General features: G+C 33.5%; 1 protein-coding gene and 1 long non-coding RNA gene across 2 annotated transcripts in view; one reads left to right on the top strand and one right to left on the bottom strand.

Moving 5' to 3' along the window:
- LOC141563392 (uncharacterized) overlaps nucleotides 1-14,858 on the bottom strand; it is a 49,549-nt gene that overhangs the window by 6,687 nt on the left and 28,004 nt on the right. The gene's annotated exons all lie outside the window — the stretch shown is intronic.
- Nucleotides 1,978-14,149, top strand: LOC141563391 (collagenase 3-like). The gene is made up of 10 exons (XM_074304395.1): nucleotides 1,978-2,153; nucleotides 2,230-2,474; nucleotides 3,347-3,495; nucleotides 3,586-3,711; nucleotides 5,904-6,065; nucleotides 6,886-7,003; nucleotides 8,647-8,780; nucleotides 9,708-9,867; nucleotides 10,962-11,065; nucleotides 12,781-14,149. Exons 1-10 carry the CDS (start codon nucleotides 2,022-2,024, stop codon nucleotides 12,879-12,881), a joined length of 1,431 nt encoding a protein of 476 aa, XP_074160496.1. The 5' UTR covers nucleotides 1,978-2,021; the 3' UTR covers nucleotides 12,882-14,149.

Here is a 14,858-nt window from a genome sequence, read left to right on the forward strand (position 1 = left end):
CTTGATTGATTATCATCATTTCACTCCACCCACCTTGAGCATAAGCCTCATCCTTTCTTTAATTTTCACCATTTTGTCAATATAAGAAAAAGTTTCCTTTCTTATCTTTAGTTGTTCTCATTTCATTATGGAGTACAAAGTTTCTGATTCTATTCTTATGGAACCATGCCACAATTTTATCTTCTGTAACTTACACTTCCCTCCATTTCTTATACATATCCTTTATAAATCTAAATCTTGTTTTAAAGTTGACTTCCCTTGCAGTATTTTAGCCCATCGGAACATATTTCTGAACCATTAGGAATTGGTTCTCCCCAAATCTAGAGTTCAAACTAGATTCTACTCATTTTCCTTGGCTTCCTGATCACATTTTCTTATTCTAATTTTATAGTTGCAGCAAATGTAATCCCTTGACTTTTTGTTCAGGTCCAGTTCCACTTTACTCACATAGAAGCAACTCTTCCCTCCAATATTTGTTTTAGAGAATATGTAGCTTAAAGTTCAAAGACTTGTAATTCTTTGATCCATACTAGATTCTTCTTGTTGGAGACCATTTTCAATCCTCCATTATGCCAATGGATTTGTAATTTCATTGAAGTGGATATCTCTAACAATGCATTCTAATCCATATTTGCTCATCCTGCATATCTTTTCTCCCTATTCTACTTCATAAAGTCCAACTTTAATATTTCATCAGGGAGATAGAGATGACGAATGGCTCTTAGGGAAGCTTAGGCTCTGGTAGATGCCACTAACAGAAGAAGACTTAGTCTGTTGTTGAAAAATTAACATATAAATCAATTAATAATCACTTATTTAGCACTCATATGTATCAGATCCAGTGCTAAGCATTAAAGATATAAAGACAGAGCCAGAACAGTTTCTCCCCTCATGGATCTGATGATGATATGCACATATATATATATATATATATATTTATATTTATATATTTATATATTCATAAATATTTATATAAGTATTAGACGAACACAACATGGTTTGGGGAAGGAGTTCAGGACACATTCTATTTAGAAGATGACTATTGGTAGTTTCTTACAGGTTATTTCTTGAAGGACTGAAGATATTCAAAAGTGTGAAGGTGATGAGGGAAATTATAGGGGACAGTCAGTGAAAAGGTACAGAGACAGGAGAAGGAAAAATCATATATTTAAGATTGTAGACCAGTGTGGCTGGATTACATTGAAAAAAAAAAGTAATGGGCAGCACTGAAAAGGCAGAAAGTGGCTAGGATGGGAAGAGATTTAAAGGTCAAGCAGAAGAATTTATATTTCAACTTAGAGGAAATGAGGAACACTAACATTTATTGATCAAGGAAGTGACATGATACACTGTGTGCTTTAGGAAAATTACTTTGGTGCCTTTGAATGATGATGAGGACTTGATCTAGGATGGTGGTTGTAAGAGTAGAGAAGAAAGCATGTATGTGAGAGATGCTAAGAGATAGAAATGACAAGAGTTTATAATTGATTAGATACATAGGATAAGTGAGAATCAGGAATCAAGGACAATGTCGGAGTTGTGAAACTGAGTACCTGGAAAATTTTGTAAAAGCTCATCATAGGATTGTTGCTAGAGTGAGATTTTTTTCTTTCAGAAGTTCATGGCTACCATCTATTAAATCCTGGAAGACTTTGTAAACTGCCTATGTGAAGAAAACATCCAAATAGTCCAAATCTCAAATTCTTGCAGTTCCTGAATAAATTTAAAAATGGCCAAAAAAATCACTGTGAAGAGAAAAAATCTGCTTAGTATGTCAGTTTTGCAAACTAGGTTTTGAGACCCTGTGGAAACCAAAGAGACCCACATTTTATATTTCCCTCAAATTTTCCCACAAACCACAACTTCTTGGGCAAAACAAAGTAGTCAAGTAAGCATGTTTACCTCACACTGACTAGAAAGTTGAAACTTGTCTGTAACAGATGACTCATCAGTTTAAGTCTATAAAAGTAAAGGTACTTATCCTTTGACAAGGCAGCAGCTTCCAAGAGTAAAAAGTCAAAATGCAGCCCAGTTTCATAGCTGCCTTCTTTCTGTTGAGCTGGAGCTGTTGTTCAGCTTTCCCTCTCTCTCAGAATGATGATGATGATGATGATGATGATGACCTATCACAGGAGGACTTCCAGTTTGCGGAGGTAGGATACTGCAATGTTTTTAAACATCCAATTAGCCTGATATTTGGGATTATTATATAACTTTTTTCTTTTCTAGAACTATCTGAAGACATACTACAATCTTTATTCTAACCCTGCTGGTATACTAATGAAGAAGGCCTCCAGAACTGCAACAGAAACACTTAAAGAAATGCAGTCGTTCTTTGGCTTGGAAGTGACTGGCAAACTAGATGATGACACTTTGGATGTGATGAAAAAGCCAAGATGTGGAGTCCCTGATGTGGGAGAATATAACTTTTTCCCTCGAAATATCAAGTGGCCTACGTTTGATTTAACCTACAGGTAAAGTGCTATATAGTTCTTTTTTGTCACTTATTTGCTATTTTTATGTTTAATTGTCTAATTTTAATCATAAGAAATGCGAGTTATAAGAAAGATAAGTGATATGTGTAGGTAGCCTTGAGAGAATATTTTAATTTTTCTATTAGAATGTGGGATTCAAATCCAAAAATATCCTGTGCACCGGTATTTCTTCCTACTTCTGTAGTAAAACTTTAAGTTTTACTTCTGAAATAAAACTATATTGTATTTTTTTTTTTTTTGAGGCTGGGGTTAAGTGGCTTGCCCAAGGTCACACAACTAGGGCGTGCTAAGTGTCTGAGATCAGATTTGAACTCGGGTCCTCCTAAATTCAAGGCTGGTGCTCTATCCACTGCACCACCTAGCTGCCCCAAACTATATTGTATTTGAAAAAGTTTTTTCTAAAATTACCAAAATATTCTTTTGAAAATCACTGTAATTCATTATAGATATGGAAGACTAATTAGGAAGATGTATTTACAAATATATGACAGAACATAAATTTACTACGATTGTGCAAAAGGCAGAAAAATAAACTTTTTCCTTCTTAGGAATCTTGTAGCTATTTTAAATCTCTTCTGTATAACAAAAATCCTCTAACTTCTGAAAAAAGTTCCATAAAACAGCTTGAGATTTTGTCTACAGTATGGCAAATATCTACCTATTTAGAGGAATCCAGATGTTGGAATTTTTCACTTTCCATCAACTGATTTGAACTCATGTTGATAAAACCTTGGAAATCATGAGCTACTTTGAAGAAATAGAGCTCTGTCCAGTGAGCCTTTCAAGGAAGTTTATTATAAAATAATTTGAAGCCCAAAAGAAGTTTAACTTTATTTCTCTCTGATGAACAGGATCCTGAATTATACTCCAGATATGACCCAAGCAGAAGTGGACAAAGCAATAAGAAAAGCACTGAAGGTCTGGTCTGATGTGACACCTCTCAACTTTACCAGGCTCCACAATGGCACTGCTGATATCATGATCTCCTTTGGAACAAAAGGTAAGCAAGCAGAGAAACTCATGAGAAATGCTATTTTGGATTTGGGACCATTTAAAAAATGGAATTCTTAAGTGCTGCTTTGACTTGCAGAGCATGGAGACTTCTATCCTTTTGATGGACCTTCTGGACTTCTGGCTCATGCTTTTCCTCCAGGGCCCAATTATGGAGGGGATGCTCATTTTGATGATGATGAGAAGTGGACAAATAGTGCCAAAGGTAATTTCTTTCAAATATTTCAAATTGAACAGTTCATTTATAATTTGTATATAGTCTAGTAATTTTAGGTTAGGCTAAAGACTTAATCACTTTAGTAAGAAACTATAGACATTTCAAGTGAATCATCACAATTTACATTACTCATGTATATATAAATGTGTACACTTTTAAGAGGTTCAAGTGAATCATTTTATATATCAGTATGTGTATAAACTATGATGATTTACTTGAACCTTCTATTAATATGTATAAATATGAATATATGCAAATATGCATATTTGTGAGTATATATGTATGAATTTATACACATACACACATATCCTTATACCTTTTCTTCTGACTCTATCATTCTGCTGTCTCTGATCAATCTGCATCTGAAATCTTCACCAAATTTGTAGCGTGTGCCAGGCTAATGTTCTATTAGCATAGCTTTTGAGAATCCTGGCATTTGCTAAAGATTGTACTACTAGAAATATAAAATTTCTTAGGACTAAATAACTCATCAGTCTTATTAATGTCCTTTAAGAAATATTGGAAATAAAGAAATTAATTGCTCTGCTAATGTTATAAAGGAGAGTAATTGTATGAAATATGTATAGGACCTTCCCTCTACTGTCCTGTTTCTTAGAAAAATTACTTTTCTTGAAGGTCTCTTTTCACTTATTATTATAGTATTGGGAATGAAAACTTGCCATACAAAACTGAGAGTCTTTTGATACTGGTTACTTTTTACATAAAACTGTACTGAGCTATGCAACTAGTGTGTACTCTCCATGTGTAGTGACTGTCCTCATATTTTAATAGCCCAATTTGCTTACCTCTAAGTTAAGAGAGGTGGAAAATTAAGCTTTTAACACTAAATTCATATGAACTAGTTTGTTTAGGTAATTGACATTCAAATTTGGTAGCCAGAAATTATTACATAAGGCACACAAACAAATTGAAATTATTTAAATCTATTGATGTTATGCTACTGAATGGTAACTATAAGAAGATGAGTCAGACACATATGCACCCCCCATATATATATATATATATATATATATATATATATATATATATATATATATATATATATATATATATATATATATATATATATATATATGAAAGTAGGTGGTACAGTGGGCAACAAGGTGGTTCAATGGATAGATTGTTAGGTTTGGTATTAGGAGGTTTCATCTTTTGGGGTTCAAATCTACTCTCAGATATTTACTTAATAGTTTTGTGACCCTGAGAAAGTCACTTAATCCCTGTATGCTTCAGTGTCCTCATCTATAAAATAAGCTAGAGAAGGAAATGGCAAACCAAAATCCAAATGGAGTTACAAAGACTTCAACACAACTGGAAAATGTCTGATCAACAATAGCAAATATAAAAGAGAGGATGAAAATATAAAGGCGCCATGAAAGTAGTACCTCAATTCAATTAAAATAAATTTCATTTTAAAATTTCATTTTAAATTTTGTAAATACATATTGGTCAATTCTTATAGTCAAACCATTGTGCTCTGTGGACAATTCCAAAATTAGTAATAATAGTAACAGTAATAATAACAATAATAGTTGAGATTACATAGAGCCTTCAAATTTGTAAAATCTTTCTTGGGAATTTTCTCTTGTGTGGTAGAAGTTACAATTACTACTTACCCTGAGGATAAGACAAGGTCATTATTTTTTGAGGCTAACTCAAAGTTAGTAGCATGATAGTAGATAGCATTGGACTTTGGAGTCCCAAAATCTGAGTTTGAATCCCAGTTTTGAATTTGCTGGCTCTATGATTATACACATTTAATTTATTTGATCTTCAATTTCCCTGTTTGTTAAATGACTATAAAAATAATAATGATAGAATGTATATGGTGCTTTAAGGTATACAAAATGCTTTATAAGTATTTCATTCTATCCTCACCAAAATCTTGCGAGGTAGACAGTATTATTATCTCCATTTTACGGCTTAGGAAACTGCAACAAATAATGGTTAAGTGACTTTCTCAGACTCATAAAGTTGATAAAGTCCAAGACAATATTTGATTTCAAGCCTTCCCAATTCCAGATCCAATGCTCTGTCTACCATATCTTCTAACTTTGTATTAATATTTTTTACCACCTGCCTAATGGGATTGTTAGATCTCATTGTATTTTTTTAAAGTTATCTTTTGTTAAAAGGGCTTGACTTTTTATTTCTTATAGGTTATAACTTGTTTCTTGTTGCTGCCCATGAATTTGGCCACTCCTTGGGCCTGGACCATTCCAAAGATCCTGGTGCACTTATGTTTCCCATCTATACCTACACTGGCAAAAGTGGCTTCGTGCTTCCTGATGATGATGTACAAGGCATCCAAGCTCTTTATGGTATGTTGCAGATAGTTATGATTAATCAGAATAAGTGCATATCTTAGTTTTCTAAAACTCTAAATATCTTTCTATTCACCCATATTAGCTTATCCTTTAAATATGGAAGGAATATGGCCACATTATTTTGCCTGAATGCCAGAAGAGAAAACCCATACTCCTTAACTATTTCTTTATTTTGATATATTAGTGTTTAAAAATGTCCATGGATAGTGGATAGAGCACCATCATTGGAGTTCACAAGATATATATTGATTCAAGTTCTGAATCTAACACTGGCTGGTTGTATAATCATGGGCAAATCATATAACTTCTCAGAGGCCCACATAGCATTACAGGTTTCCAAGTTATAGGTGAATTGCCAATCTGCACTCTATGAGGAGTTCCCTCACCAGGAGTTTCCTACAGCAAAGAAATCTCAAATATATACCAACTAAAGAAATAATCTCAAACACAACATAACTTTCTTTCCTACCTTTGTATAATATACTTTGCAACATATGTTCTTTTGTACATATTCATCTCATCTAATAATCACAATAACTATGTGAGCTTGGTCAGGGAGTATTTTCTAGAGGAGGCAACTGAAAATTCAATGTTTTTCCAGGTAGGTAATGGTGGAAATGAGATGTAAACACAAGTTCCTTGGTTTTCTGTGAGATGCTTACTTTTTAACCATTGTTGGGAATAGATGAGGGGAGGATTCATTAAGAGCAATCTTGTGCCCTACTGCAATTGGATGGTAATTTTTTATGTAAAATACAGAAATTTAATATTAGAGAACCAGAAGCTATCCTTATTATTCAATTGATGATTTTAGGCCCTGGTGATGAAGACCCTGACCCTAAACATCCCAAAACACCAGACAAATGTGATCCTGCCTTATCAGTAGATGCTATCACTAGCCTTCGAGGCGAAACAATAATCTTTAAAGATAGGTAAGTACAATATTCAGACAAAGAACAAATATTAAAAATATCTCAAACAATGTCTGCAGGTACTGTGTCAAAATATCTGTGTCAAATTTTTAAAATGCTGTCAAATTGGTTTTTTATTAACTAAAATTAATTTGTTAGTATTACATATTGCTAATTATTATTATTTATTTCATTTTACTCTCATGGGCTGGAAACTACCTTGAAGGCTTTGCCATAAACTCTGGCAGATATTTCTACTTGGGACATATTTTGAGGTAGGGACTGGTGACCAATTTTCATCCAAACTTATTAAAAAAGTTTGGCCATAAATGTCTCCACAAGGTCATCTATGGAATTATCTGTTAAGGGAGGTGTTCTTATATTGATGAAATTAAGTCAAGTCATCATTAATATAAGGGCATTCTCCTTAGTAGATAATTTCATAGGTGACCCTGTTGAGACATTTGTAGTCAAACTTCAGAAGTCTGGGTAAAAATTGTGTCAGATGCTGTGCTAAATACTGGGAATAAACACCCCCACCCCCCACCACCCCCACACACAAACTCTAGAATGAAGTCAAGGATAAACTAGATGACTAAATTTTTCACCTTGAAAGAGATTGTTTTGGCATTAGTCACTGTTTATATCACTATAGTCTCATAATATTCTCAGATAAAAGGAGATAACAGTTCAATTTAGAAATATATAAGAGGAAGCAAATATATTCCATAGATGGTACATTAAAAAACTAGGTGGTGTATCCTGTGTTCAAAAGTATTCCTAATATAGAAAGTTGTTTTTTTTTTAATTCAGAGAAGAGAAAATTATATTTGGAAGGAAGACTTATTATAAACATTTTTAAATGAAGTAGTGAAAAAACTGCATTTCTCTTCACTACTGAAAAGATTTTTCATGAAATCCTTTTTTAATGTTTGTGGTTGGTACCAGAGACAGCTGGTACTGCAGTAAACAGAAAGCTAGAACTGGAGTCAGGAAGACATAAATTCAAACGTGGCTTCAGACACTTAGTAGCTGTTTAAAAAGTCACCTTTCCTCTATCTCAATTTCCCTTTCTCTAAAATGGGATAATCCAAGTGCTTCTCTCCTAGGGTTGTTGTGAAAACTAAATAAAATAAAATATGTAGTACCTGGCACAGAAGAGACGTTATGTAAATGTTTATTCCATTCCATTTTATAGGTATAATGAAGGGAATGCTGAGTTAGGAATTTGAGAATTAAGAGTCTGGGTTCAAATTTTACTACTTGTATCACCTTGGCCAAATTATTTAAATCCTCTGTGGTCCTATTCCCACAATTATAAAATAAATAGGAAGCCTAAACAGAATACTCTGATCAATTCCTTTCCAGATCTATTGCTGTGATCCTAAGATCAAAATTCTGAATTACACAATGATCCTATAATCATGATACTAACACACTACTTTCAGATTGCATTAAAAATAAAAGATTTTTCTTAAATAGACTATATCCATCATGGCTACAAGTTAGCCATACTGAAACTGCAAATGCAGAGTGACTTGGTAATGTAATGGCCAATAGGGACAGTCAGCCAATCAGATAGCATTTATTAAGTGCCTATTGTATGTACAGTCACAGGCAAGAGGCATTATTTCATACAACAGAAATTCTTTATTTTTTGCCAGATTCTTCTGGCGTCTGCATCCTCAGATGTTTGAACCAGATCTGTTTTTAACCAAATCATTTTGGCCAGAACTTCCAAACAGTATTGATGCTGCATATGAGAACCCTGCTCATGATCTGATATTCATCTTTAGAGGTGAGTCATCTGCCAAGGAACTTTTCCTTCCTTCGGGGCATATGTAACAAAATGTAAAACCACTGCAATTCTACTCTAGCATCTGCAGAATCTTGGGATGTAAATACTTTGAATTTCAGAAAGAATAGTTAAAGATGATTTACCAAGGAACTTTTCCTTCCTTTGGGGTATATGTAATCAAATTCAAAACCACTGCAATTTTAATATGCAGAATCTTGGGATGTAAATACTTTGAATTTCACAAAGAATACATAAAATCATTGGATGACTGATAGTACCCAACATAGTCCAGATAGCTCTCTCCGAATTTGACTTGTGGAAGATTTAAATTGCTGTTGAATTTAAAATTTTTCAGTTTTATTTAATCCTTATGCTACTGAATGTTAATCACAAGGGTAAAGGTAACTCTTGAAAAATAAAAATTTGAGACCACAGATTAGATGTTGGAGAAACCTTACAGACCATCAGTGTAATCCCTTCATTGTACAGCTGAGCATACTAAAGTTTAGGTAAATTAAGTGATTTGTCTAATGTTACAAAACTAATAACTTTCTTTCCATGAACCATGATCTATTAGCTAGTATCAATCTCTAATTTAGTATGGGTGGTACCTTGCTTGCCAATGATACAGAATTTTTCTACATAAATTTCCCCCTAAATTTATTACATATGTACATATATAATGTATATTTGCATAGATATGCAGTAAGTTGGCAAAGCATGGAAACATTTGTGTGGCTGAATTTATAGTTAGGAAATTAGGAGGATTAGATTTAAAGTTGGCTTGAATAATGCTTGTAGTTTCAGACTTTCAAAAATAAAGGGAAAAAAAATCCATGTGTTTAGGTTACTCATAGCTCTTCTTTCATTAAGATAAATGTCTGTATATTTTGAGATGCTAAAATGTTGTTTTAATACTTATTCTAGGCAGAAAGTTTTGGGCCCTGAATGGCTATGACATACAGCAGGAGTACCCCAAGAAAATCTCTGAACTGGGATTCCCAAGAGAGGTGAAGAGGATAGATGGTGCAGTTCACATTGAAGCTACAGGCGAGACTCTCTTCTTCACTGGAGATCATTTCTGGAGGTATGACAACCAAGCCTTCCTTCATCACCCCAGCCAGGAGAACTGTCTCCCTTCTGCACTCCCATTACACTTTTGTTCTTCTCTTGGAATACTTGTCATTTCATTTAACAATATTTTATTTCATTGTATTTCATTTAACAATAGTTTCCATTTAAATAGCTCCTTAAGGTTTCCCAAAGGCTTTAAAAGCAGTAAATCATTTGACTCTTCCTACAACCCTCTGAGTTCCATTATCATTCCCATTTTACAGATGAGGAAAGGTAGACTTGGAGGCTTGGTCATGCTCTCACCCAGTTAGCAAGTGTTAGAGGGAAAGATTTGAACTCCAGGTCTAGTACATTTTCCATTATTCTAAGTTATTATTCATGTGCAGGTCTTATCTTCCCTAATAAATTATAAGCTTCTTGTGGACAGAAGCCAGTTCTTTGTATTGTAAATTTTACCAAGTCTTGCACAATTCTTTACACATAGTAAGTCTTTAAAAACTTTTTTTTTTTTGAATGAATGAATATGGTTAGGTTGGTAGGTAATTCTCAATGATAGTCTGGCAATTTAGATGTCTATCTAACAGAATCAAGAAAAAGTATTTTTCAGATAATAGATTCATGGATTCATAAATTTAGAACTAGTAGGGGCTAGAGAAGTCATCTATTATGACCCCCTTATTTCACAGATAAGTGAACTGAAACCAGAAGAGTTGAAATGTTGAATCCAATATTACATGATTTGTTAATATTGGATCCACACTGAGCAAACACCAAGTACCATTTATTATTGTTTAGTCATTTTTTTCAGTCAGGCTCTCCATGACCTCAAGGGTTTTCTTGGTAGAGATACTGGAGTGGTTCACCATTATCTTCTCTAGCTCTTGAGAAATCTGAGACAAACAGGATCAAGGGTCTGGGCCTGGATTTGAACTCATGAAGATGAGTCTTCCTGACTCAGGTTGGCATTCTATCCATTGTGCCCTCTAGATGCCCCCATTAAGTACCTGGGTGTTGTATTCAACTAGGAAACAATGTCAAGATCTCCTGTTAGTTTTCTCTCCTAATGCTACCCAGCTGATAAAAGATTTCCTTTTTTGACTATTGTAGTTATGATGAAACTAACAAAACAATGAACAAAGGCTATCCCAGACTACTTCAGGAAGAATTCCCAGGAATTGGTAACAAAGTAGATGCTGTTTATGAAAAAAATGGTAAGTTTTCTACCCTGTTCATTCTTCAGGAACTATTCCTATTTATCTATATACATCTTCCATTAAATTAAACCTAAAATATATTTAATTATATTATAGGAAGGACTTATGAGTTAGCTATTCAGATATAACAATTTACTTAAATTATAGAAGGTAGAAAACACAAAGAACATATAAAATATTTTGTGTTAAATGAAAATGATAATGTATTGGTTTCAAATGCTATGAATGAGAAAATTTATAACAATATACTGATTATTATGGAAAATATATATTAATCTCTGCAGTTTACAGGTACCTCATACATAACTTTCCTCTGAGCCATTAGCAGTGTTGGGTTCAGAAAGGAAAAGGCCATATACTTGGTCATTTCAAATTCCCATTCAGTAATTTTTCTTTCTTTCCAATTTTTCTACTACACTTTCCTCTTCCTCTTCTTCCTTTGTCTCTTCCTTTGCTTCCTCTTCTTCCCTTCTCTTCTTATACCTCCCCTTTCTCTACTTCTTTTTCCTCATTCTTTCCTATGTCTCCTCCTCCTTGTCTTTCTTCCCTCATTCCCCTGTCATTTTGGGAATAAAACTTCAGCTTCTAAGACATAGTGAAATATATAGATATATGAAAATGATAATGTATTGGTTTCAAATGCTATGAATGAGAAAATTTATAACAATATACTGATTATTATGGAAAATATATATTAATCTCTGCAGTTTACAGGTACCTCATACATAACTTTCCTCTGAGCCATTAAGCAGTGTTGGGTTCAGAAAGGAAAAGGCCATATACTTGGTCATTTCAAATTCCCATTCAGTAATTTTTCTTTCTTTCCAATTTTTCTACTACACTTTCCTCTTCCTCTTCTTCCTTTGCTTCCTCTTCTTCCCTTCTCTTCTTATACCTCCCCTTTCTCTACTTCTTTTTCCTCATTCTTTCCTATGTCTCCTCCTCCTTGTCTTTCTTCCCTCATTCCCCTGTCATTTTGGGAATAAAACTTCAGCTTCTAAGATATAGTGAAATATATAGATATATGAAAATGATAATGTATTGGTTTCAAATGCTATGAATGAGAAAATTTATAACAATATACTGATTATTATGGAAAATATATATTAATCTCTGCAGTTTACAGGTACCTCATACATAACTTTCCTCTGAGCCATTAGCAGTGTTGGGTTCAGAAAGGAAAAGGCCATATACTTGGTCATTTCAAATTCCCATTCAGTAATTTTTCTTTCTTTCCAATTTTTCTACTACACTTTCCTCTTCCTCTTCTTCCTTTGTCTCTTCCTTTGCTTCCTCTTCTTCCCTTCTCTTCTTATACCTCCCCTTTCTCTACTTCTTTTTCCTCATTCTTTCCTATGTCTCCTCCTCCTTGTCTTTCTTCCCTCATTCCCCTGTCATTTTGGGAATAAACTTCAGCTTCTAAGATATAGTTGGCAACACCTGAATCCAGGGAAGTTTAAATGATTTTTTCTACTATAATTATGACATATAGAGGATACAAACTTACTTGTTCTTATATGTTAATGAATATTAGGTACCTGGAAAACTGTCTGGTCCATAGCAGTAATATATAGATGATAATTGAATTTATTTTTTAAAGAACACATGACAAAGTACCCACTAATTTTGTGGGATCTAAAAATTAGAAAGGGTGACTATTACTCGGGGTGACTCATTTTTTACTTTGTCTAAATAGAATTCTTTCTCCTTAGGTTATATATACTTCTTTAATGGAGCCTTACAGTTCGAGTACAGCATCTGGAGCCAACGCATTGTTAGAGTCATGCCAACCAATTCTCTCTTATGGTGCTGAATGTGGCCTTGTGGTTTTATATCATTATTCAATTTTTCACCCATGAAGAAATGTGACTATGTATTTTGAGGCTTACCAGGAAAGAGTCTCATTCTGTCAGCTAATTCCCTATGAACTTTATTACTGAAAATGCACTGTACACATGGGGAAGTGGTAAAATTTTATGTCAGGCTGGAACTGCATTGTACTTATTTAAACCAATGTAATTCTGTATCTCCGTGGTCTACCAGATGTGTTAAGTATGACAAATAGAAGCTCTTTGGAGAAAGTTTAACCTTGAGGCTTGGAATGTCCAGAATGAATACATACTAGTCAATTTCCCAAAGGCTGGAACAAACAATTTGGTATTTTATTAAGAATATTCTTATTTCTAAGTCTGTATCCCAAAAGTTACTGGGAGACTTAAGCAAGCTCCACAGAAAGGCAATGGGGTAGTCTAATGGTTAGAAACAATATCATTGAAAGTCAAGAGTCCTGGCTTCTGTCTTATTTCAGCCACACCAATGACTCAGATGATGAATCTCAGTAAGGTAAATACTGTATTTTGTGAGAAAAAGATCACTGAGGTATCTGTTTTTTTTTTTTTCTTGTAAGATGTTAGATCTTTTTATTTTATTTTAAATGTTTTACTGATCTTTTTTATATAATAGTTATTTCCCAATAATGTTCCTAATAACTGAGAGAAAACTCTCTTATGACAAAGAAAAACAGCTAAACAAAACCAAACAACACAGTGATTGCACCTGTCACTGTATGCAATAATCCATACCTCTCTACTGAGAAGTATGTTTTATTGTTGATCTTCTAGATGCAAGATAGATCAATACATAGGAATTTTCTCAGATTTCTTTAGATTCACAAGGTAGAATAATGACTTAATAGTCACTATCTGAATAATTTAAGCCAGAAAAAGAAAAAAAAATCACTGTCTTTTATCATCTAGATATTTTAAGGAAAATTAGTTGTGGTTTTGTGTCTTTAAATTGATAATTGCCTCAATTGTCTACTGCATCAGGAATGTAGGGACACAGTTTTTGTTTAGACCTCTTACTTCGTGATAAAAGTTACTTTGTGATAAAAGTTTCTTTATAGATTTAAAATGATAACCAGAGATATCCAATATACTGATAAAAATTATGACAATCCAGGAAAAGTTCATAAAGCTGGAAAATCTTGTGGCTTAAAAAAACTGGATAAAGAACAAGAAATAATATAAAAATTTTAAATGCACTTGATAAAGTTCACAATAAAATTGTTTTAACTCTAAATAATGTTGTTAAATAGACTTTTTTCTCTTTAGCTATGCCTTCAACTTTCCCTGCCCATACATATGGCGTCTGTTTTATATACTGTTTTACAGAAAGTTTCCACAGTCAACATAAAGAATATATATATGTGTATATATATATATATATATATATATATATATATATATATGACAGTTAATATTTAATTTCCTTAAAAGTAAGACTTCAGTTACCAGTGTGGAGGCCTCTGCCTGTAATACCTTTTACCAGTGGTTGAATCTAGGGCATCTCTTGAGCTCAGAGGGTACAGAATTGCAGTGGGCTGCACTGTTTATTATTATATTATTAATAATATAATTACATTATATTATTAATATATTGGGGGGTAAGGAGGAGAAACAAGGTTGCCTAAGAAGCAGTGAAGTAGCCTAAGTTGCAAATAAAGTTTGTCAAATCTCATGGGTGCATCAGCATGGGGATGGACCTGTGAATGTCCCCACAGCTTCAATGAGATAGAAAGACCCAGTCAAAAAACAAAAAAATAAGACAGCAGTTGGTACAGTTAATGAACAAACATGAAGGTTTGTGTTAGTTATTTTGCCAGACAAGCTTCTGACAAGATAATGAACTGTGAGAATATGAGAAAATCTGAACTCTGTTGAGGCTGAGAAATAGCCACATGGTTCTTTTTTCCTGAGGCTTTTCTATATGAGCACTCTCTGGTGATGGA

Source organism: Sminthopsis crassicaudata, chromosome 3, assembly GCF_048593235.1.
Source record: "Sminthopsis crassicaudata isolate SCR6 chromosome 3, ASM4859323v1, whole genome shotgun sequence".
Lineage (NCBI taxonomy): Eukaryota > Metazoa > Chordata > Mammalia > Dasyuromorphia > Dasyuridae > Sminthopsis > Sminthopsis crassicaudata.

What these genes read in the sequence shown, in the direction of transcription:
- LOC141563391 (XM_074304395.1), top strand. Translation starts at nt 2,022, where the DNA reads ATGCAGCCCAGTTTCATAGCTGCCTTCTTTCTGTTGAGCTGGAGCTGT. An exon ending in ACGTTTGATTTAACCTACAG is followed by an intron (nt 2,475 to 3,346) that starts GTAAAGTGCTAT and finishes TCTGATGAACAG; the next exon opens with GATCCTGAATTATACTCCAG. An exon ending in GATCTCCTTTGGAACAAAAG is followed by an intron (nt 3,496 to 3,585) that starts GTAAGCAAGCAG and finishes TTTGACTTGCAG; the next exon opens with AGCATGGAGACTTCTATCCT.